General features: G+C 42.9%; 1 protein-coding gene across 9 annotated transcripts in view; it reads right to left on the bottom strand.

Annotated features, from left to right (window-relative positions):
- The window catches only part of REPS2 (RALBP1 associated Eps domain containing 2), a 194736-nt gene that overhangs the window by 112265 nt on the left and 59723 nt on the right, over positions 1-22748 (bottom strand). For all 9 annotated transcript variants that reach the window (XM_019746264.3, XM_019746269.3, XM_019746267.3 and 6 more), the window contains exons 5-6: positions 20010-20107; positions 1065-1200 (exon numbers count right to left, since the gene is read on the bottom strand). In XM_019746264.3, coding sequence (XP_019601823.2) covers positions 1065-1200; positions 20010-20107 — 234 coding nt within the window. The remainder of the gene's footprint in view (positions 1-1064; positions 1201-20009; positions 20108-22748) is intronic.

The following is a 22748-nucleotide window of genomic DNA, read 5'->3' as shown; positions in this document are numbered from 1 at the left end:
AAATTCTGTAAAATAAAAAAGTTAAAAGAAAGTAAAAATCATTCCTAACAGCTATTTATTTGTATTTGTCTCATCATTTGCATACACCGTGAAGAAGCTCACAAGCAGTGGGTAAGGTAAGCAAGTAAACAGTACGTGCAATTTGTTTCAGCTTATTTTTTAAAATCATGATGTCAACATTAATTTGTTATATTGAAAATATTCTGCCTTCAATAAACCCATTACCACCAATCAGAAAATGATGTCTGTAATTATACAAGTATATTTCAATTACACACCTTATTTCACAAGAGAAAATTTGTACTAGTCTTCACTTCAGTGTCAGGTTACAATTATCAAGGGCATATTGTTATTCTTCAAAATTGAAGTACAAAAAGAAAGTTGTATGAATTTTTTTTCCAGACTCTACTATTTCACTGTTTGTTTAGTCTTCAGCACAGTAAAATGTAGGCACACAGAAATTAAATCAATTCCTCTCAGCCTGAATTTTACATGAGAACTCAACAGGAATACATATTTCTGAAGACAACCAGAAGAACTGACATGTGGGCATAAAAATGCGGGCCAATTTTCCTCCCATATTTTAATTTCCCCTCAGAAAAACCAGAGGAGAAAGTCTTGAGCCAAAGAAAGCGAGCATGAATTTGAATTTCTACGGCATATATAACATCAGGAGACTGGGCCATTCACTCCAGGAGACTACATTACATCCTTGCTCTAATGCTAATATAATGACTAAGCAATTAAAGATGTCGCCTTGGTGCCACACTCTACGAGAATCATTTCAAGAACTGCTCCAGCTACGAAAGCCCAAGTCTGGACCAGGTTCCCCCAAATTCCTGTGCAACCCCTTTGAAACTGAAACGTAATTTTCCAAATGCCATTGCCAAGTGTTTTTCTGCATGGTTTATAGTTGACAAGAAAATCGATCTTAGAGGAAAACAAATTGAAGTCAAAGAAGGTTGTCGTACTCATTTTGTGTGAACTGTTTCTCAAGATGTGCACTGTTATTCATGTGAGACAGTGATCTGGGACCAACACTCTCACCTGTCAGACTTCATTACCTGAAATGAAGGAACTCGGGTCGGGCTGAAGGGATCGGAACTGGTTGACATAGTACTCGCGCTGCTCTTCTGTTATCCTCCAGGGTTCGTCTGGGTAATTACTGTTATCCTGTGGTTCTCTCTCCACTGAGAAGGACTTTCAAAATAAATAAGCAAATGCTAAGAGAGTCTCTTTAGTGAGATGAAGGAGAAATATTAATCACCAGTTAAAATTATCATGCGTTATATTTATTTTTTTCCTCAAAGGAATAAATGTAAGCACCTCATAACTAGAACGTAAACTTCTGAAGGACAGACATCATGCTTTATACTTTTTTGGTATTCCCCAAACTTGTAAGGACTGAGCAGGAAATCCTCAAAACTTAGTGAGTGACAAAAGTTTTTCCAGTGTGATGAAGGAAGGCTAAGAAAATCATCATTCTTATCTTCAAATATTCACCACATTTTGATCCTTTCAGATGAGCTGATAGTAAAATAATCTAGATTCTGTTTAAACCATAAAAAAATCTAGGAAAGCTATAATCACATTGGTTTTTTTTTCTGAGACATTCCCATTGTATAAATCTGGGAATCAAAACTTCCAACTTAAATCCCCCCACCCACCCCCGACACCCACCCCCCACCCCCGGGTCCTACTTGAGTGGCACGTCAAGATCACTGAACCTCTCACCCTGTGTTTGTGAACTGGGATTAATACTTAGTAACAGAGCTGGGCGGAGAGAATAGCTGTCATGGTACCACAAACGGGGTAACAGGGGTGCATCAGACGTACCACTAGGGGGCGCACAAGCCACAGTTGAGGTTTTAAGAATGCAGAGAACCAGAGAAATGGTGCAGGAGAAAACAAAGCTTGCTAGGCAGTGGGGAAAGAAGTAAAAATGGTAATTCTGGGAGGAGCAGCCCAGGACTTTGCTCCATCCCTCTGATCTACCCTAAAGCTAAGGTGCTACTGCAAAGGGCCACCTTCCCGGAACCAAGAGGTGAACACAGGAAGGGTGAGGACAAAAGGAGACTAGAAAAGAAAGGGAGCGTATTCCTGCTAATGAGCCATCAAGTTGCCACTTCTGAACACACTATCAAGGAATTAATCATTAGGAGGGCATTCTAGACACTATCCCTAAAAAAGACAGCAGACCACCTCCAACACCCAACACACACACACACACACACCCCATTGCAGGAGGTAATTATTCCCAGGAATACCTAGCACTCCTCTGACGACATTTAGAGAAGAAATGAGACTATAAAATTTTGAGCTGTGATCTAACCTTGATATGTCATCTTTGAAGTTTCATACTACCGTGTTTCCCTGAAATTAAGACCTTGCCGGACCATCAGCTCTAATGTGTCTTTTGGAGCAAAAATTAATATGACACCGGCCTTATTTTAATATAAGACCCGGTCTTACATAATATAAGACCGGGTCGTATATAAGACCAAGTATAATATATAATATGATATCTAATACCGGGTATAATATAATACAATATAATACCGGGTCTTATATTAATTATTGCTCCAAAAGACACGTTAGAGCTGATGGTCCAGCTAGGTCTTATTTTCAGGGAAACAGGGTAGGTGAGTTTCTACTAAATGTAAATCAAACCCTTTTTAAATGCCCTGGAAGCCACTATTCATTAAGTTAATACCTTAAATACATAGAGTGCTCTGAAATTTACAAAGCATTTACGCATCCCTATCTCATGCAAGCATCTCAAACCGTTTGAGAGGCAGACACAGCAGGTATCATTATCCCTTTTCACAGATGAGGAAGTTTTCTGAGAAAGGCTCGGAAAACTTCAGGGATGTTCCCATACCCTTCAGTGAACCCCTGCAATCAGCAAATAATTGCCCGTTTTTTTTATCTGTTGTTGAAAGTCAAGCTCTGGCATATCAGGTTTTTAAAAATTGGGTTGCATCCATCTGAACTGTTTTCAGAAACCCCTTATTCATTCTGGTAAGAAACAATACAAATCAGCATGGAAGATCAAAAGTCAGTCTGAGCACCTGAGGGACCACACAACCTTCCAAAACGCTACCACCAAATTCCAGAGCCAAACTCAAATGTTCCAGCAGTACTTTGTGAATGAGCCCAGATGTCTGAGTGGGTTCCGGGGGTAGAACCCGGGGGGAGGCTGTCAGCATGCGCTGGACTGGGGTCCTGGCCAGACGATCACGTGGAGAGCTCACAGGAGCACTGCCCTCCAGGTCAGCACCGACAGAAACAGCTGGAGTAAAAGAACCCAGAGAGCTGGGCATGGACAGGAGAGACAAGAACGGATGTTTATGGGTGAACAGTTAAGCAGGCAGAGATGGTTCACAAAGCCGGAGGGACACAGGTGGAAAGCTCCGTCCCCCTGCTGCCCTGAGAATGAAGGCACGGGTATCTCCGTGCTGGGGGTTGGCTGCTGTGTTTCCTGGTTCTGACATGGAAGCTACTACTCCCCTGGAATCCATTCCTTCCCTTCCGGAACTGAAGCTGTCATATCCAGTTGTTGTTAATGTCAGCCCGTGTTTGTTCTTTCTCCAATGCCAGGACCATCTGCTCACTCTATTTCTTCTCCCACATAACCTCACTCCTGAGCGATGTTAGTGGCCTCTTAGCAGGTCTCAAGTTTATTCTGACAGCAGGAATCCAGAATGGACAAGAGAAAGTGATTGATTCCTCCATTTAAAAGCTTACAAGATGACCTATTGCCTAATAAAAAAACCCACCCTCTCCACCTGGCCTTCATGGCTCCTATAATCCAGCCTCACTCTCGCAGGATTCCGATGGCCCACATGCTCGCTCTTCATGGGTCAGATGTGTGTGTGTGTTCCAGAACAGCCTTCCTCTGATCCAAGCCTGCTCAAATGCTGCCCATCCTCAATTCTACCTGCCCGATGTACCTGCCAGACCCACAGCCGCTGCAGAGGGCACTTCTGATCCCCAGCTCTGCTACAAAGATGGGCCTGGCAGGAACGTGTGTACTGCATGACCCGCCTCACCCCTGGTCTCACCCAACTGCGTCCAGGGGCGGGAGGGACACACAGCAGCTGGCATCTGGGATGCTCTGGCATAGAAAGCTCTTCTCTAGCAAGAACAACCTGGGCCAGATGCTCATTCTTGGAGATGTGGATAAGAAATATGAAGACCAACAAGCAGAGAAAGCAGACTCTGAATAGGCACCTTCTGTAAACGTATGAGTTATGATGTAGAGAAGGGCCAGGTGGCACATAAAGTCATGCGGGAGCCAGAGCCACGCATAAGCAGAACCTGTGAGGCAGAGAAGCACTAGAAAGAGTAGGAGCTGAGGATGGCTGTTGGCAGCTGAATAAGCGATCAGCAAAGCAAAATCAAGGCCACTGGGGCAAGAGCCTGTTAATGGCAGAACAGGCATGAATAACCAAGCAATCCTGCTCCTCAGGACCACAGGGCCACTGTTGGTCTTTCATTTTTTGGATTCCTATGAGAACCCCAACCCCTCCTTATCAGGAAAACTTAAGCTGGCCAGGACAGCTCCTGCTCCCTAAAACCAAAAAGGCCTTACAACAATGAAAGAGGGCATGTGGGCTTGTGTAACCTGTACATAGTGCGGTCCTTCAATTGGCTTGCAGGAAACATGTTACCCTACCCCCATCACTTTCCCCCTGCTTGTCACTGCGTATTTTTAACTAATTTAATAAACCAAGTGATTTGAGCATCTTAAAAAATATGAATCCTATTATAATGATGGTAAGCATCACACAGTTTGAACATTGAGTATTCTTGGCTATCTTCACTCAGGTTTCAACCTGGAGGGCTAGAACCATATCATATTCCGCATACAGTCTCTAGCAGCTACATCACAGATGCTAAAAAGTAGTGTGAGGTCCACTTTTTGATTGGCTCTAGTAAGCGCATGGGGTATGTCTTATATTGAAAGAGATGCAGAAACATCACTCTATGCTGTGCTTAATGAAAGAAAATCTATGAGTCCATTTCATAATATAAAGTTTGAGATCTAGCAATAGAAGTCCCTATTTGGAGAAGATTTTTGCAAATAGTGCCTCCGATAAGGGGCTAATATCCAGAATATACAAGGAACTCGTGCAACTCAACAACAAAAAAACAAACAACCCAATTGAAAAATGGGCAGAGGACTTGAAGAGACATTTCTCCAAAGAGGACATACAAATGGCAAATAGACATATGAAAAAATGCTCAACATCACAATCATCAGAGAAATGCAAATCAAAACCACAATGAGATATCACCTCACCCCAGTCAGAATGGCTATCATCAACAAGACAAATAGTAACAAGTGTTGGAGAGGCTGTGGAGAAAAAGGAACCCTCATACACTGCTGGTGGGAATGCAGATTGGTGCAGCCGCTATGGAAGGCAGTGTGGAGGTTCCTCAAAAAATTACGAATAGAATTACCATATGACCCAGCAATCCCTCTCCTGGGTATCTACCCAAATGCTCTGAAAACATTTATCCATAAAGACACGTGTGCTCCAATGTTCATTGCAGCTTTGTTTACGGTGGCCAAGACATGGAAACAACCAAAATGTCCTTCGATAGATGAATGGATAAAGAAGTTGTGGTATATATACACAATGGAATACTATTCGGCGGTAAGAAAAGATGATATAGGAACATTTGTGACAACATGGATGGATCTTGAGAGTGTAATGCTGAGTGAAATAAGTCAGACAGAAAAAGCAGAGAACCATGTGATTTCACTGATATGTGGTATATAAACCAAAAACAACAAAAGAACAATACAAACAAATGAGAAACAGAAACTCATAGACACAGACAATAGTTTAGTGGTTACCAGAGAGTAAGGGGGGAGGGGAGTGGTAGATGAGGGTAAGGGGGATCAAATGTATGGTGATGGAAGGAGAACTGACTCTGGGTGGTGAACACGCAATGGGATTTATAGATGATGTAATACAGAATTGTACACCTGAAATCTATGTAATTTTGCTAACAATTGTCACCCCAATAAATTTAAAAAATAAATTTAAAAAAAAAAGAAGTCCCTATTTGTCTCCCTGTAGTTCACCTATGGTCTGATCTCTAGGGGAAGTTCTGAAGTTCCATATCCATAAAGTAAGTATTTCAGGGACAGGTAAGGACATATGGAAGCAGTAGATCACATTCCCCATAGCCTCAGGCTGAAATATTCCAAAAGAAAGCTGATCCACTACAAGAAGCAAAATGATCTGAACTTTGCTACATAAACAGTGACCCACTCATTCACGCATTCATTCATTCACAGATACTTATTGAACACCAACAATTTCCCAGACACTAGTCACTAGGGATACACTAATGGGCAAACAGATTCGTTTTCCTAGGAAGCCCCAAGTCCAATTAGGTAGAAAGACAGGCAATCTCAAAACAGTGCAGTGCATGCTATGATAAGACAGGGTATTCTAGAGCTTTGCTATTCAAAGTATAACTCCCTGTCTGCCTATATCAGCACCACCACTGGACTTGGTTGAATTACAGAAGCCCAGGCCCTACCCCTAGTAAATCATGAAGTCTGGGAGTGGAGCCCGGGGAAATCTGTGGTTTGACAAGCCTTCTAGGTGATTCGAAGTTTGAGAAGCAATGCTATTGAACACGCAAGGCAAGACAAGCAAAAAGAACAGCATTTGCCAAGATATCCAAAAAATGAGAAAACAGCCATCTCCTTAAGTAGCTGGGTTGGGCTACAAATAGACAGACAGGGCTGCTAGTGTAGAGAGGATGTGCATGGAATCTCAAGATGGTCCAGACAAAAAGCAAGGCCCAGGTCACAAAGGCCCAGGCGCACCAGGTTAAGAGGTTTAGACTGGATCTAGAAAATAATAGGGAGTCACAGAGACATATTCAACAGGACACTGAAATAATCAGATTTGAGTTATAGGAAGATCACTTCAGGTAAGACCAGTTCAGGCCATATCAGTAACCCGTCAGAGATCAAGGTGACCCCAGGGTAGAGAGGGCTATGAAAGGAGTGAGAGAAAAAAGAAAGCCATCTGGCCACCACCAGAGGAAGGCCCATTCTAGCAATGGATGGCAGCTCGGGACCTCTCTTGTCAGCAGCTATGGGGCCATCTCACTGCAGGACCCAGAGACATGGAACCATCTCCTCCAAATGAACCTAAAAATAAACCACAACAACCGATACAACTATTCAAAGTCAGTCACCTAAGAGAGAAGGTCTAATTGCAAAGATTCAAGGCACTGAGAAATAAGGGTGGGTGAGCTGTGGAGCCTTGGGCTTCCAAGTAGAAGCCAGAAGCAGGAAAAGCTCCACTTCTGGATGCACCCTAAGAGGCCTCCCCAAGTTCAATTCCAACTCCAGTGGTTTGGTTGGCTGGGCGGAGATATTTGCGACTTGGTGCCAATTTTGAGCTCTGCCAGTATTTTTAAGAAAAAATAAAAGGAGAGAGAGAAAAATCACCCACATCTGTCTGCTTAAGCCACATACATATGGTTCATTATACAGTTTCTCTAGACACAGGAGAATTAGATTTGCTTGTATTTAAAACATTCAAACCCTTGGTTTTGTTTCAAGTGAAATGCAAATATTTGGCACTGCAAGTTATTATCTCTCGGGAAAACAGGCTGTTTATAATGAAAGAGACTTCAAAAGACTCATTAAAAAGTAATACTATTAATAAAATCCCAAAAGGTGACATTTACCCTGAAGTATCTTAAAAATCAAGCATAGCTGAATAATATGAATTGCAAGGAGGCATTGTCAGGGGGAACTTCAGGAGGGTATGTATATTGTTTCAACCATAGAACATTTCTGTTTAGAATATAATCCCGCCCCGGAGGCATCTGTAAATGCTGCAAGCAAGTCCAGCCATTTCACTGAGGGTGCAATGACCTTATAACAATGTCTTTTGGGTGCCTTAGTAAACAAACCACCTGGAGTAGCAAAAACTGTCACTGAGTGGCTGCCCACCCAGGAATGACATTTTCTGCCCCCTTCCTCCCCCCTTGCAGTTAAGTGCAGCCATGTGACTGAGTTCTGGCCAATGTAATGTGAGCACGTGTGACTGGCACCACCTCCAAGCAGGACCATTTGCTCTTCCCAGATCTTTGGTCTGTTAGATGAGTGACAAATAGGCATATTGTGGTAAGTCATTAAAATACATGGCATATTTGTTACAGCAGCTGTTACCCTAGCTAATCTATCCTTCAAGCAAGGCCTACAGGGAAGGCAAACCTGCCCAGTCCCAACCACAGTCATTCCTGCACAGAAGATGGAAGCATGAGGCCATCTTCACTTTGTAACTTGACCACCTAATGACAGAGGACGATTCTGGGCCCAAACAACTTTCTAATTATAATTCGGTTGTCCGTGCAGACCATCTGTGAGACAGCACATGGATGCATCTTTACAGCCGTTTTTCTATATTTGGTTAATAGGAGTTTATCTTTCATGGGTTTGAAGGAGATTCCGGGGAAGATGTACAGAGTAAAGAGGGTTAGGGGAAAACTGCTAAGTGAGGAGTGAAGAAAAAGAGCTAGACTAGGAGATGGATCTCAGCAATTTTGTTTTCACATTAAACCATTCTGTGTTACACTCTATAAATCTTGTTAAGTCTGTCTCCCACCCCACTCTCGTTATAATATAAGGTCTAAGAGAGCAGGAAATTTTGTCTATTCTGATCACTGTTGTATCTCTAGCACCTAGAAAAGTGTCTATCAAATAGATTGGGGTCAGTAAATATTTGTTGAATGAGTAAACCAACAAATGATTGGACAAATTGCCAATTCTGGTCGAGACAGAAAGGCTAAGCTGAGCTCTCCTACAATGCCTAGAGCTGAACTTTATATGCACTTTTCAATGTCACTCAACAGTGTACGGGCTGGGCCCTCTCCTTGACCTATGAAGTTAGAGCACTTGAAAAAAAATATCCTTTTTTATTTTTACTTTTTATTTTGAAATAATTAGAGATTCACAGGACATCACAATAAAGAACCTAGTTTTTGTCTGTAGAGAAGTTCGTTCAAATTAAATCCTAACAGAGCACTTTAACCTTATCAGTTTCTTCAGGGAAATAAATCCATAAAATTGTCTTTAACCACATGTTACCAAACTCACTTAGGGATCGACTTTCAACAGCTTAGAAGGTTGATTGCCAAACTGTAGGACTCTCTCTGCATCTAACGGACAACACGCAGTTGCTGCTTATTAAGATAACCTAAAATTTGAAAACCACCCCCCCAGCCACAGGAGAAGGGTAGGACACATATTCATTACTTTGCCTCGCGCCAGCCACTGGAAGTGCCTAATACTTGTGACCTGTTTTCATCTTCACAATAACCCTATGAAGTGGGTCCCATTACTCCCAGGTGGCACAACAGGAAACTGGGCATTAGGGAAGTGGCTTACCAAGACCACACAGCTAGCAAATGGGAGAGCCAGAGCGTGAACGGGGGTCCAACAGCACAAACTCTTCATCAGCAGCCCCACAATTCTCTCGCTCTCATCCATCCATCCTGTAACAATGTACCGTTTCCTTTTAAGAACAACCTCACTGCAATGCTGAAATCATTGCAGCAGTTTTGCAGACAGAGAGGATCTGAGCTTGAGATATAAATACGCTATACTTACATCTGCCTCCCCATGATCTAGTTTAGTTGTAGATTTTGGCCAATGAACTATTAAATTATACAGACAGAGCATCATCTTATTTCTCACATAATATTGGCCCATAAGCATCTGGCACGTTTTCACATCAGGAAAGAATCCCGTGGATAGCCATATAATACAGGTATTCAATCATTTCACTGTTGTTTTAGTACACGGCACAAACACTGTGCTGATTAACATCAGGAATGCTTATGAGTAATCACTGTCTCCAATTCTTCCATCAGAAGCCAAGATCTGCTGCTCCAGAAGGGCATTTTCCCTTTGCAGTTGTCAGGCTTTTGCTCTCTGCTTAGCGGAGAAACGAGAAATCAGCAGTAAGAGGAGACTGACGAGTCCGCAGACTTCTAGTACCACTGCACTACCATCCCCAGCCCCATTCTTGTCGATTAGGTCAAGGCTGCCTGTCTCTTCTCCACCATGTCCTCCCCTTAACATTCAAGACAGCCTGAGGTCAGATTGGAAACAGATGCCCCGAGAACTTGGGCTGAATTCAAGGAATGCTTTACAGAACGAGGCTACAGATTGAAGGTACAAAAAGAGTGCAGATTCTGCAGGCAGACAGACTTGGGTTCAAATCTGGGATGGTCAGTTACTCACCATGAGACCTGGGCCAGTTACTTAGCTTCTGAGCCATAAGTTCCCCCACCCAAAAGGCGGTGCCACAGCCCACGGGGCTCTGCCCACCTCTCCAGCCTCATCTCCCTATCACTCCGAGCTCTAACACACAGGCCCTTTAGTTTGTCAGCTGTCTCCTCCCCATGCTATCTCCACATGGTAGACTGGCTCACTCAGCGCCCACTCCGCCCCCTCTGAGCATAACTCCCTGCACTGCAGAGGTCGGCAGGTCAAAACCACACTGTCCAAACACCTTGGCTGCTAGAATTCCGGATGGGGCTTAGGTTCCACTGAACAAACACTCCTACGGAAGACTGATTCAGAGCTGAGTCACATGGTGAAAGAGGCAGGGAACAAAGCATTCATTCTGCTGCTCCAGGTCACGCATGGTGTGGAGCTGGAGCTGAAAGCAATGGCAGCAGTCGCCAATTCTGTAGCTTTCTGATTGTGGCAGAAGCAAGGCTTCCTTAGCCATGTGGTCCTGCTGTGTGGTTTTGGGGATTGTTTTTGCAAGCTCAGAACAGTCAGAATACTCAGCCCTTCCAAAAACGTGATGGGCTATCCACACCCCTATTATACATTCCTATGTGCTTAAGCTAGCCAGAGTAGATTCTGTCGTCCACAATCAAGAACCCTGACCAACGCATGCCCGTGTCTAGGCTCTTACCATTACGTGAGACACTCCTCACCTCCCAGCACCACCTTCCTTTGCCTGGTTACCCCTAATCACCCCTCACTTCTTTGCGGAAGCCTTCCCTCACTGTCTAGCCCTAGGTAACATTTCTCTGTTATACGCTACCAAGTACCCCCTTGCCTTGAGGGCAATTACCAGTTTCCATTATACATGCAGAAGTGGGATCCTTTGATTTGCATCCATCTCCCCCTCCACTTGGCTGCAAGTTCCCTGAGCAGGGACCACGCTTGCAGTCCTCAGGATACCCCTGCCCTGGTGACTGACCCATATAGCCACTTCGGATTTCTCAATGGATGACTAGAGGATGTAATCTTGCAAGTAGTCTCCCTTCCAAGACTGTCAAGAGGACTGAAAGGACACATGTGAGGTAAGGGGCCAGCACAGCACTGGGACACTACCTGCCCCTGAGGTCAAGGGCAATGCTGATGGGCCTGGGAACAAAGTGGTACTGTTCTAAAAGAGCCTTTGGTGTTCACAGCCTGGTATATATTAACAAACTGAGACCACAAGGTCCTGGGGAATATGCTGGAAACAAACACCACTCTCCTTTCCAGCTTTCAAAAGTACTTTCTGAGACCAGGGGTTCAATTGGGTGTTTTCAGCTACCTCTCAGAGGCTGATTTAGGTGTTCCTGCCCACCAAATCGATGTGGACCATAGCTGTCACCAGGAAAGTTCTGGACACCATAAGCCTTTAATGCAATGCCCATACCTGGTAGGCAAAAGCAAAGCTGACCCCACAAATAAAATGCTCATTTGCTTTCATCAGTAGTCTAACTGACCTGCTGTAATACCACTACATGGACGCTAGAATTCGAACGTGGACTAGCCTGCCATTTTGACCCTCCCCTACCACCCTGCTGTCTCTAAAGCATGGACTTTGCAAGGCCTTAAGGCAGCATCCCATTCCAATCAGTCCTAATATTTACCAAATCAATGTCTTCGCCCCCCCTCCAAAACACCCTTCAATTTCTATCCCAGGTACCGTTTTATATCCCAGTCACCTCTCTTTCATTGATCCAGTATCTTTTTACTATTCTCATCCTGTAACACAAAACACTTTTGCCTTTCATGTAGAAGTACCTCCCAGCAAGGAAACTAAGCAATTAACATCACTTCAATTAAGAAGTGTGGGTACCAGGTAAGCACCTGAGGAATGCAATAAGAGACAGCTAAGACAGCTTTCGGCTGAGAAAAGTCCATTTCAGTATCAAGGGAAATGAAATGTTTAAAAAACAAGGACTAGAATCTCGGAAAAAGAATGATAAGTAGGTGAAGAAAATAAGTAGGAAGGAGGCTTGATGCCATGAACAGTAGGACCTTTTTGTGGTGACGTGACCGCTCAGATAGACTCAGTGAAGTAGAACACGCTGAGGACACAGCAACCTTTCACCTCTTAGGAGATGGTAAAACTCCAATGAGGCTCTGATGATGGGAAATGAATCTGGTAAAACGAGATGTCACATCAAGAACAAGGTACATGCATTCCTATAAAAATTAATCAAACCAGTTCTTCCTGTTACACACAAAGGCAAACACACATACATGCTCTCTCTCCCTGCCTTCCTCTCCCCCCTCTCCCTCTCCATCTCTCGTCTCTCCCTCTCTCCCTCTCTCCGTTTCACCCAGAGGTAGAAAACTTAATTGTCTAAGCAATGCTGAAAGCTCAACACACACACACACACACACACACACACACACACACACACACACAGTGTTGACACTTACCATCCATAACAGAAGATTTTTCCAGCCCTAATCTCTACCCATAAACTAAGTAATTCAACTTTACTGCCATGAAGGTTTAAACAAGAACCCCCCACTGCAGGCAGCCTGGGGTGCTCCAGAATTGAAAAGAAGCTGGGGTCCCTACCCTCCTTCCAGGGCCTCCTCTTGACCACACAAGGAGCAGTTTTCCACATTCACTGCAGCCTCTCACTCGACCAAAGGGACAGAGACACCAGGGTTTGGTTTCAGACTGGTAGAAATGACAAACCAATAAGGAAACACTGATAACCCAAATGAAAAAAAAAGAGCATAGGATATGAAGAAGCAATTCACAGAAAAAGGAAATACAAATGACTCATAAACTTAAGATGTTCCACTTCACTAATAAAGAGAACTGCTAATTAAAACTATACCAAGACATAATTTTTCACCTATCAGATTGGCAAAGATCCATAAATTTTTTTAGCACATTGTGTTTGTATGGGTACGGGAAAAGAAACATTTTCATACACTGTTGGTAAGCGGGTAAATTGAAACAATCTCCAATTTGAAAATCTCTATCAAAAATTAAAAATGTGTAGACATTTCTCCCAATACTAATTCCTAGAAATGGCATAATTGGGAGAAATGTCTACATATTGTTAATGTCTACACATTATATATATATATATGGAAACAATGCTGTGATTGCAAGTTGTAGATGTTGATCAGGGGGCTGGTTAAATGATTTATGGAAGATGCACAATGACTCCCATGCATTGGAAAAAACCCAAAAAGATGAGGAAGTACTTTATGTATCGGTATAGAAGGTTATTAAAACTTATTGTTAAGCAAAAAATGCACAGTGCCTAACAGTCATATCATATGCTACCATATGTGTAAAAAGGTGGAACTATGTGGTTTGCACATATTACATAATTACACAGAAAAGTAGTGCACCTATATTCACAGTATGTGCATAAAATATTCCTAGAACGGTACAAAAGAAATCGGTCCTATTAGTTGCCTCTGGGATGGGGAACTGGATGGAAGGGACACTTTTCCCTCGTGCCCTTCTGTGTCTTTTGAATTTTTGACATACCTTTTTTAAAAGTTTAATTGCTCTTAAGAACAAGAGCATTTGAAATCTCACAACCCAGGATCCAAACACTAACGGTGTGGCATTTGCTGTGTCATCTGAAGCATGCCACCAAAGCCTTGGCATGCTTTTGCTGTGGCCATGTGAGGAGGGAGCCCACCATCAGGTGGCTTTTTAGCTCCCACCCCTCAGGAGAATATTCACGTGTTTCTTCGGTGGCTCATCAGCCCGAGGGTTTGGTCGCAATGGGAGGAGTAGGGGAACAGGGCAAGAACAAAATGTGCAAGTGGCCTTATGAAGTACCCACATGGGCACTGTCAGAGCTCTCAGGAAAGGGAAGAGGTGAAAGATTCCAAAATAAGGGCCAAAATGCCTGAGGTTCCACAGGAAAAGCAAAAAGAAACAAACCCTCACAAGCTTAATGATGCCTCAGTGAGAATTGCTGGACCCTGCAGTCCCAGCCTGCCTTGCGGGTCATTTCCCTGGGCTGAGTATTATTAGGTAAGAGAACTAGAGTGGTTGAGGCAGAATCTAGGATGCCCCACTCGTTTACCTGTTTCTTTCTTCTCCAAACTCAGAGCACCAAGACTCCCATTCCTCAATTCTAAGCCACTTCACTCAATTCTACCCCAATCTTTCAGCCACAATCTCTGCTCTCTCCTCTCCTTACCCGCCCAGCATCCTGGTGCAGTCTGCCCATAAACTACCTTTCACATCATAAAAAGTTCTCTCCATGCAATGTCAACTTCCCAGAAAGACTGCTTCCTATTCCCATCAAAACTCTTAGAATGAACAATTTACTTGTGATGACTGTCAGTTCTTTCCGGATTTATGCCAACACCACTCCAACAGAGCCTTGGGGCATTCACTTCTCTCAGCACCCTTCACACAACGCTTTGCTATTTAGAACCATTCCAAAAGGATCCAAAGAACAAAGAGAATCTGCTTCTGGCCCTAAGTACCTATAGTTAAGTTTGGAGGCAGTGGTGGGAAGCGTAGCAAGAAAATGAGATTGCGTGAGAATGAGGGAAAAAGGAGACAACTAAGTTAAATAAATGTTTTTCAAGTTACAGACTTTTAGAATAACATGGTGGCTGGCTAGCAATGTCTAACAACCCGTCTCCTACCTGTTTATCAGAAAACGTCCACCAAAAACACAGCCAAAACTCCTAAGTAGAATGGCAGGGTGGTAAAGTTTTCTGAATGCTGTTTGTCATTATTTTGTCTTTGACGTGAGAAGAATAGTATCGATAATTTTTCCCAAAAGACTGTTAAGGCCATCCCTCCAGAAAGAGAAGAAGAAATCACTGCATGTATGTTTAGGGTTTGAAAAGTGAGTGTTTAAAATAAAAGAATTTTTTCTAGTGAGCTCTGGCTGGATGGGTATTTCATTTGCCAAACCTGTATCCCTAGAGTCAGGTAAAAATATACTGCATAGATTAGATAGCTATAAGAACACATATTTACTTACATATGCATAACGCATTCCTGGAATGATACGAAAGAAACAGACAACACAGAATGTCTCTAGGATGGGAAACCAATAAAGAACAGAAGCCTCTCCCACTGGCTGAGCTTCTCAGATAAATGAGCAGATGAGCAACGAACCATTTTTTAAGAATGAAAAATGGAAAGCTCGCATATACGAGAAATATTAGAAAATATCTGCACTACGTGTTAACAAGTGGAAAAATGCATAGATGAACTGAGAGAAAGGAGAAAACAAAGGCCAAGCAAGGATGAAAAGTCAGGTTCCCACCCAGAGAACACAGATCGTGTAGGAAATGACCAGAACCTCTGTGTGGCAGGAGGAGAGAGGGAAGAGAAGCAGTGGGCTGAAGAGGACAGCAGAGGCCAAACACCAGGCCCACGGAGCCAGGCAGGAAGGTGGATGATTTCCTGAGAGCAGTGAGCAAAGTGTGACAGGTTGCAATCAAGGGAATAGGAGGACCCAATTTCTGAAGCTCACTTTGTCTACAGTGAGGATAATGGAGTTGAAGAGGGCAAGAATGGAAGCAAGAAGAAACTTAGAAGCTGATGTAATTGATCTGGTGACAGAAGATGGCCTGAAAGGAGGAAGTGCGGAGCAATGGACAGACAAGAGGGGTGTTTAGAAAGTGAAATGCCCCAGACTTGGTAACTGAATGGGTAGAAGGGGCGGGAGAGGATTCAGGGACGGTGACCGGCACGCTGGCCTGTGCTGACGAATGGATGGAGCCATGAACGGAAGAGTGAAAGCTGGTTTTGAGAAAGACATGCTTACAGCGACAGTGGGCCATTCGCGTGAAGATGGCTGGCAGATGGAGCTATGTGGTCCTCAGCCTCCATGTAGCTAAAGAGCAATAGAGTGAGAATTGGATCTGGGGCTCATCCGCATGTAAGGGGCACATGGAGGAAGGAGAACTGAGAGAAAAGATTAGGAAGAGGTAGTCACAGAAGCGGGAAGAAAACCAGGAGTGGACGGGATCATGCACCAAATGACGAATGAGTGTCAAAGCCGCCAACAAGTCAATGAGACAAGAACTTAACACTAGGTAGTTTCTGGCAACTGTGGCAAAAACAGAGGCAGTGGGGTACAGTGGAAGCACAAGGGGCAATTCCAAATCCTATACCAGCAAACTTACAAACGACTTTATAGTTTCAATAGGTAGGATAACTTGGGGAAATGACCTGTAAACACATGATAACAAATGAAGCAAGAAAGAAAACATTTCTTTACAAACCACTGTCAATCATCCACCAACATAGGATGTGCTCAGCATAAAAAATGTCAAGGGAAAAACATCCAAAACCTGAAAAAAAGATTTTGAAATTCCTAAAACATTAACCAAAAAGACTCTTCATTCCAATGTTTGGACACTGAATTTGGCATAAGCACCTCTAAAATGCCAAGCCCATGAGCTGCAATAGCACTGGCTCAGGGTCCCTAACAGCCTCCCCCAGGACCCAGAAGCCACCTCCTCCCGATCAGGCAGGCAGGGCTTGAATACAAGGCCACAGAGGAGCCTAGAAGACAGCCAGCTTGCCATCAGCACGCTAGCATGGCAGTGCGAGGGGAATTCCTTACCCTGGCCTAGCCTAGCACCATGCCCAATCCATATTAATCCCCTAGCACCAAGAACCTTCACTTCAGATCCTCTCATCTACATGACTAACTCAGGTTGGCATTTTGCTTTCTGGGACATGGAGTCCAGCCAAACCAAGTTGACAAGCATAAGAAGGAAACCTAAGAACTAAAGAAAGAAAAACACATCAGCCATGAAAACCACATACTGCTGTCCCAAGAAAGGCCCCTTGCTCTCATCTTAAACAGAAGGCAATGCTCCAAACCGGGGTGAGGGGGAGGTGCCTCCACTGATGCCAAGCAAACATTAAGGGAATCAGACTGTTGCAGACTATTACAATGGACTGTGAAATCCATTCCAAGTCATTCATGTTACAGAAAAGAGAAGGAACTTGCCCCAAGGTCACACAGAGTTTGGCGGACCCTGGACAAGCACCTGTCTGTTTTTTTCTGCACCGTACCATAAGTCCTTCTAATGGCCAATCACTGCCAAATACTTAGGTCCAGCCTGGCTCTCCTCAAAGCTCCAGACCCATATATCCTACCATCTCTGACATCTCCTCTTGGCTGTCTCAAAACCTCAAATCCCAACATCCAACACTGAACTCATGATCTTTCCCCAATACTCCCAAAACCAGGTTTTCATCCCGGGCTTCTCAGCTTAACAGATGACATCACCATCCGTCTGGTTCGTGAGCCAGAGACTAAGGAATCACGGCCAGTGTTTGAACTCCAGCCCTACCACCACTTCCTACCTGTGACCTTGGCCAAATAAAATAAGGTCTTTAAACCCCAGGTTTTATCATCTGAAAAATGGGATAACAAACAGGAATTACGTCATACAATAGCTCTGAGCACTGAAAGTGACAATGTGTAGCAAATGCTAAGCACATAGAAAATGTCTTTGTATGTGCTATTCCCTCCTCTTTTCACCCATTCCCTCCAATCCTACCCTTCACCTGGTTAACATCTACGAATCTGTCTCGTTTCAACTCAAATGTCCCTCCCTACTGGAAGCCTTCCTTGACACACTTTTTCCACAAAGGTTAGGTCAAAAGCCCTGCCCATGTTTCACCCTCGAAGCATAGTATAATTTCCATTCACATCATATATCATAATTATACATTTACATTGTGATGGTTTGATTCATGGCCATCTCCTGCAATAGCCTATAAGCCCCATGGGGGAAGTGAATGGGAATGTTATACCTCATCTTTGTATTCTCAACACAGTGCCTGGCATGGAATAGGTGTTTAGTAAACATGAGTCGAGTGACGTGCCCAAGAAACATGTTTATCAGCAGAAAAATGGACCTAGAGATTTGAAGAGAAGCCAAAGGATACCAATCCAAGTGAGAACCCCTGGCCATCCATCCCATCCAGCGTGCTAGGTAGAAAGGGCCCGGCAAGCCCCGTCCCACCATTGCCAAGTTCATGCTTTACTGCTGGCTTGACCATCATTCAAACCCTTCAGGATTTGGTCTCCACAGCACTAGAATACACTCTGCAAAAACATACACAGCCACATCATGAGGAGTTTTTAGATGAACCCCAGTCCCCCCGATACCTTTACTAATGTAACCATCACTCCACTGTAGGTATGATTCTCGCATTTAAAGATATATTTTTGTAGCACAGGACCTCTAAATGCAGCCAACTACTACCCCTGGGGCTCAGCTGAAGCAACAGCTGTCTGTTCCGAGTAGAGGGTAAAACTAAGCTCTACTGAACCTAGGAGAGAATGGTATCTTGGCTCTCCGATGGGGTAGCAATAAGGGATTTCCTGGAATATTTTTTACTACACCCACTGTTTATTTATGCAGCAACTCTAGAACCTCGTCTCCTTGGTCATCTGGGGCTCTAACGTATAGCAAAGTATTTTAAAGCGCAGGTTTTGACATTGGACAGGCCTGGGTTCAAATTCTGGCTCTGCCACTTAGGAGTCATGCATGAAACCTTAGACCCATTACTTGACCTCTCTCAGCCACAGTGAACTCACCTATACTAACAGATATAACACTACCTAGATCTTATAGTTGTAGGAATCCTTACACATAAATACACAGCATATGGTTAAAGTATTGTCTTTAAGAAAGTTCCTTGTACACAGAGTACCATCTTAGAAGATAAAGTTCTAACCATGCCTAACACAAGTCCCCTTGCCCAGCAGGTATTCACCAACCACCACAATCTTCCTTATTCCTTGGCCTTTGTCTGTTGTGGTCCACACACCAGCCCTTTTCTTTATGAGAGTATCTGACAACACCCTGCTATTCTGAGTAGAACTGCCTGTGCATAAATGACCCTTCTTCCCAAGTTGGACAACTGAAATGTTATATAAACCATCCTACTTCCTCTTGTCTTTAGGGTCAAACAGAGAACCCACTTTTTTCATAATTTATCTCATGCAGGCACACACACAGCATATACCCTTTTTTGGGAATATGACTTCCCCAGCACCGGACTCCGAGATCTCCACAAGAAAACAGTTGCAGACATAGAAAAAAAATAAGAGCGCTTTATCCAAAGGAAAACACTGGAGAAAAGGAGGCTGAAATGTTCTAAGCTATGGGTGTAGCCAGGAAAAACTGAAATATCACGTGTGCTTCTGCCATAATATTTCTTTTGTATCTATTACATATACGAAAGAGCAGTTGCTGCCACTTGTAAAATAACTGTTCTCTGAACAGCATTGGACTGGGCACTGGGGGAGAATACAGAAGAATTACCTCTGCTTTCCAAAAGCTTGAATGTAATCGGAGGTAAAAAAAAAAAAATGGGCAACAGCTAACTATGCACTGGATGAGTGGTAATAAAGAATAAGACAGTGGTAAGGTAGGCTTTTTTAGATAAACCAAAGCTCTCCTGAAGAAGATACCTAATGATTAAGTAGATGAAAGTGGAAGGACTCCTTAGACATACCAAAAGCCATGAACCAGCTTGGATTAGTGGAGAGACACTGAGAAACACATGTAGTAAAAAATGATTGAGGAAAACATATAAGCAACAGAACAAGAAGTACAATATTTGCACGAGGGGACAGTTTTATATCTTTCTTGCGAAAAAAAAAGAAGAGGTCCCATCAAAAAGCCATGTCCCCAAAATCTCCCACTGGCATAACCCCACAACATCTCTTACCCGGATGAGGGAAGCCTGATGCCGAGGGGGCTTGGTTCCCGGGCCCCCCAACGAGGGTCCCTCAGGCTGGACAAAGGGCTGTCTAGCTTCATAAGGAGCTGAAACAAGAGGGGGAAAGTCAGCATGGTACACAAAGATTCCACCCCAAAATTATGACTTCCTACTCAGACTCATGCAGTGCCTGCTCTTCAGGGAAGAATTAGCAAAGGGATTAAGAGTTTCCATGACGAGGGCCACCTAGGACAAAGAAACCCTGGTACCCCTGGGTACGATTTCACCGAACAATCTAAAGATTCATGGTAAGGCAGGAAAATATTTCTATCGGGTTAACATTTGGAATAAATCGTAAGGGTGGAATGGTGAGAACCTGAATTGGGATAGAAAACAATGAGTGTTTAGAGAAGTGCCACATTATAAGTATTCAAATTCTAAATATAAGGTACATTGTATATACCCTCCTGTTTAAAAGTCTTACTCATCACCCACCACCCAAAGAAAATGAATATGCATTTTGAACACCAAGAATCAACATTATCATTTATTTTTTAAAAATAAATGGCACTGTCTTCTTTTCCTTATTGGAAAGAATGTAAAACCTAGTAGAGAAAAATATATAAAAGAATGTATTTGATATTTACCATTCAATGACCAACCTAAAAATAATTTTGCTACCTTTAAGAAAAGTTTTTAAGCCACAGAAATGAATGCATTTCTTCATTCCTTTTATTTCCAGAACACTTAATAATGTCCTTGCCAAGATGGTAGAAAAACAGTTAAACATAACCAGGTAGTATTCAACTCCACTAGAAAGGACAAATTATCACCCACGATGAAACCATTTCTGATCTGTGGGGGTTAACAGTTCGAGTTTGTGGAAGTATGGGAATAAGTAAAAAGCTTTCTTTCTGTGGCTTCCTTATAAATAAAGTTAGGTAGAGAGAGCAGAGCAGCCTGTTATGGCATCACCTTTAGCATAGTGTGATCTTTTGAAAATAAAGAAGGTATAACAACAGTACGTCAAGAACAACCAACCATTTTTGGACTCACATCTGCTTTTCGTATTTCCTCCAAGAAACTAGAGCACAAGATTGTAACACATCAAAACACATTAAAATATCCAAATCACTGCCTGGCAAATCGTTTAGTGGATTTTCAGACCCTGCTAAGAATGATTAAAAATATAAAAACTACAAAAGAAACATACACAGAGAGCACATAATCCAAATCTTAAAAAATAAGTTTCAGCTGGTAGGCAGGTGTCGTCATTGGAGAAGGATTTTTTAAGATCATTCCACTTTGATGAAACACCGAATTAAACTCTTAATGCTGGAAGGTTTGAACCACAGTAAACTGTACCATGCTTGGGATACTAGCGGTTGGCCACACCTGCCTGAGACTGGAAAAGTGAGTGTCTGAAGCCCATGTGGTCACAAATGTAAGACATGTGCTCTGATCAGCTCTGTCAGTACCACAGCTGATATTCAGGCCATCACCAGACTGAGTCCTGTCTCATTCTACACTTGGATCTGAACTCAGGAGGTGAAAAGGTAGGTGTTACTTGTTGCCTCTACTTTCCTTCCTCCCAAATAAAACCCAAGAAGATGTGCAAAAAATAATTTTTAGATCCCCTTACAAGAGGTTTAATGAGGAACTGGAAGTATGATCTTTCTCCAACAGAAGGAATATAAAACAAACTCTGAAGATTTCATCACTCAGCAGTTCAAACTAGAACACAGACCACAAGTAACTTCACCATAAAGACTCTACCTCTGCAATCAACCCAGGGAATGATATCCAGAAGGTGACGTTCAAGAATACCTAAGAATTTCAAAAATAAAACGGGTACCAGATTCTAAAAACACAAAAGAAAACACTAGGGAACATTTGAGCACCTACAATGTGCCAGGAGCTGTGCTAGGCACAGATATTTATATTTATCATTTGATCCACAGAGCAAACCTCTGAGGCAGAGATGATTCCATTTTACAGATAAGGAAAACGGAGGCTCAGAAAACTGAAATATTCATAGTCACACCAGCTCCAAATGAACAGAAATGACAAATGTACACTAAGTCTACCTGTAGGCCCAAGAGACAGACATCACAGCCCATGCTCTTGTGAGTAGATACCTAGAATTGATACGAGGTGTGATCAGACAATACAGTGAATGTTAAATAAAAAAAAACTATTACAGTAAAAGACACAGTGCCATTAATCCCCCTCAAATTATTCGCCCTCACTTTGAACACACTTATCCCATCTTTCTTGCCACTTTCTAAAGCAGTTCTGGAAGTCCTCTTTCGTGAGTGTCTTTAGTTGTGTTGTCGTGGCTGCCTTGATGTCCTGAATCAATTCAAAACGTTTACCTTTCATGGTCATTTTGACTTTGTGGAAGAGCCAGAAGTCACACGGTGCCAGATCCAGTGAATAAGGTGGATGAGGACATACCGTAATGTTTTTATTTGACAGAAATTGCCTTATACCAGAAGCAATGTGTGATACAGAGTGTTATCATGATGGAGGATGAAGTAAAGACATTCATGAAAGAGGACTTCCAGAACTGCTTCAGAAAGTGGCAAGAACAATGGGATAAGTGTGTTCCAAGCGAGGGAAAGTATTTTGAGGGGGATTCATGGCAATGTGTCTTTTACTCTAATAAAAAAATTTTTATTTAAACATTCACTGTATTGTTTGATCACACCTCGTATATCAGAATAAGATGTATAAGAAAAAGCAGAA

Source organism: Rhinolophus sinicus, chromosome 18, assembly GCF_057876585.1.
Source record: "Rhinolophus sinicus isolate RSI-liver-muscle chromosome 18, RSI-T2T, whole genome shotgun sequence".
Lineage (NCBI taxonomy): Eukaryota > Metazoa > Chordata > Mammalia > Chiroptera > Rhinolophidae > Rhinolophus > Rhinolophus sinicus.
This window is presented reverse-complemented; position numbering and strand designations above follow the sequence as displayed.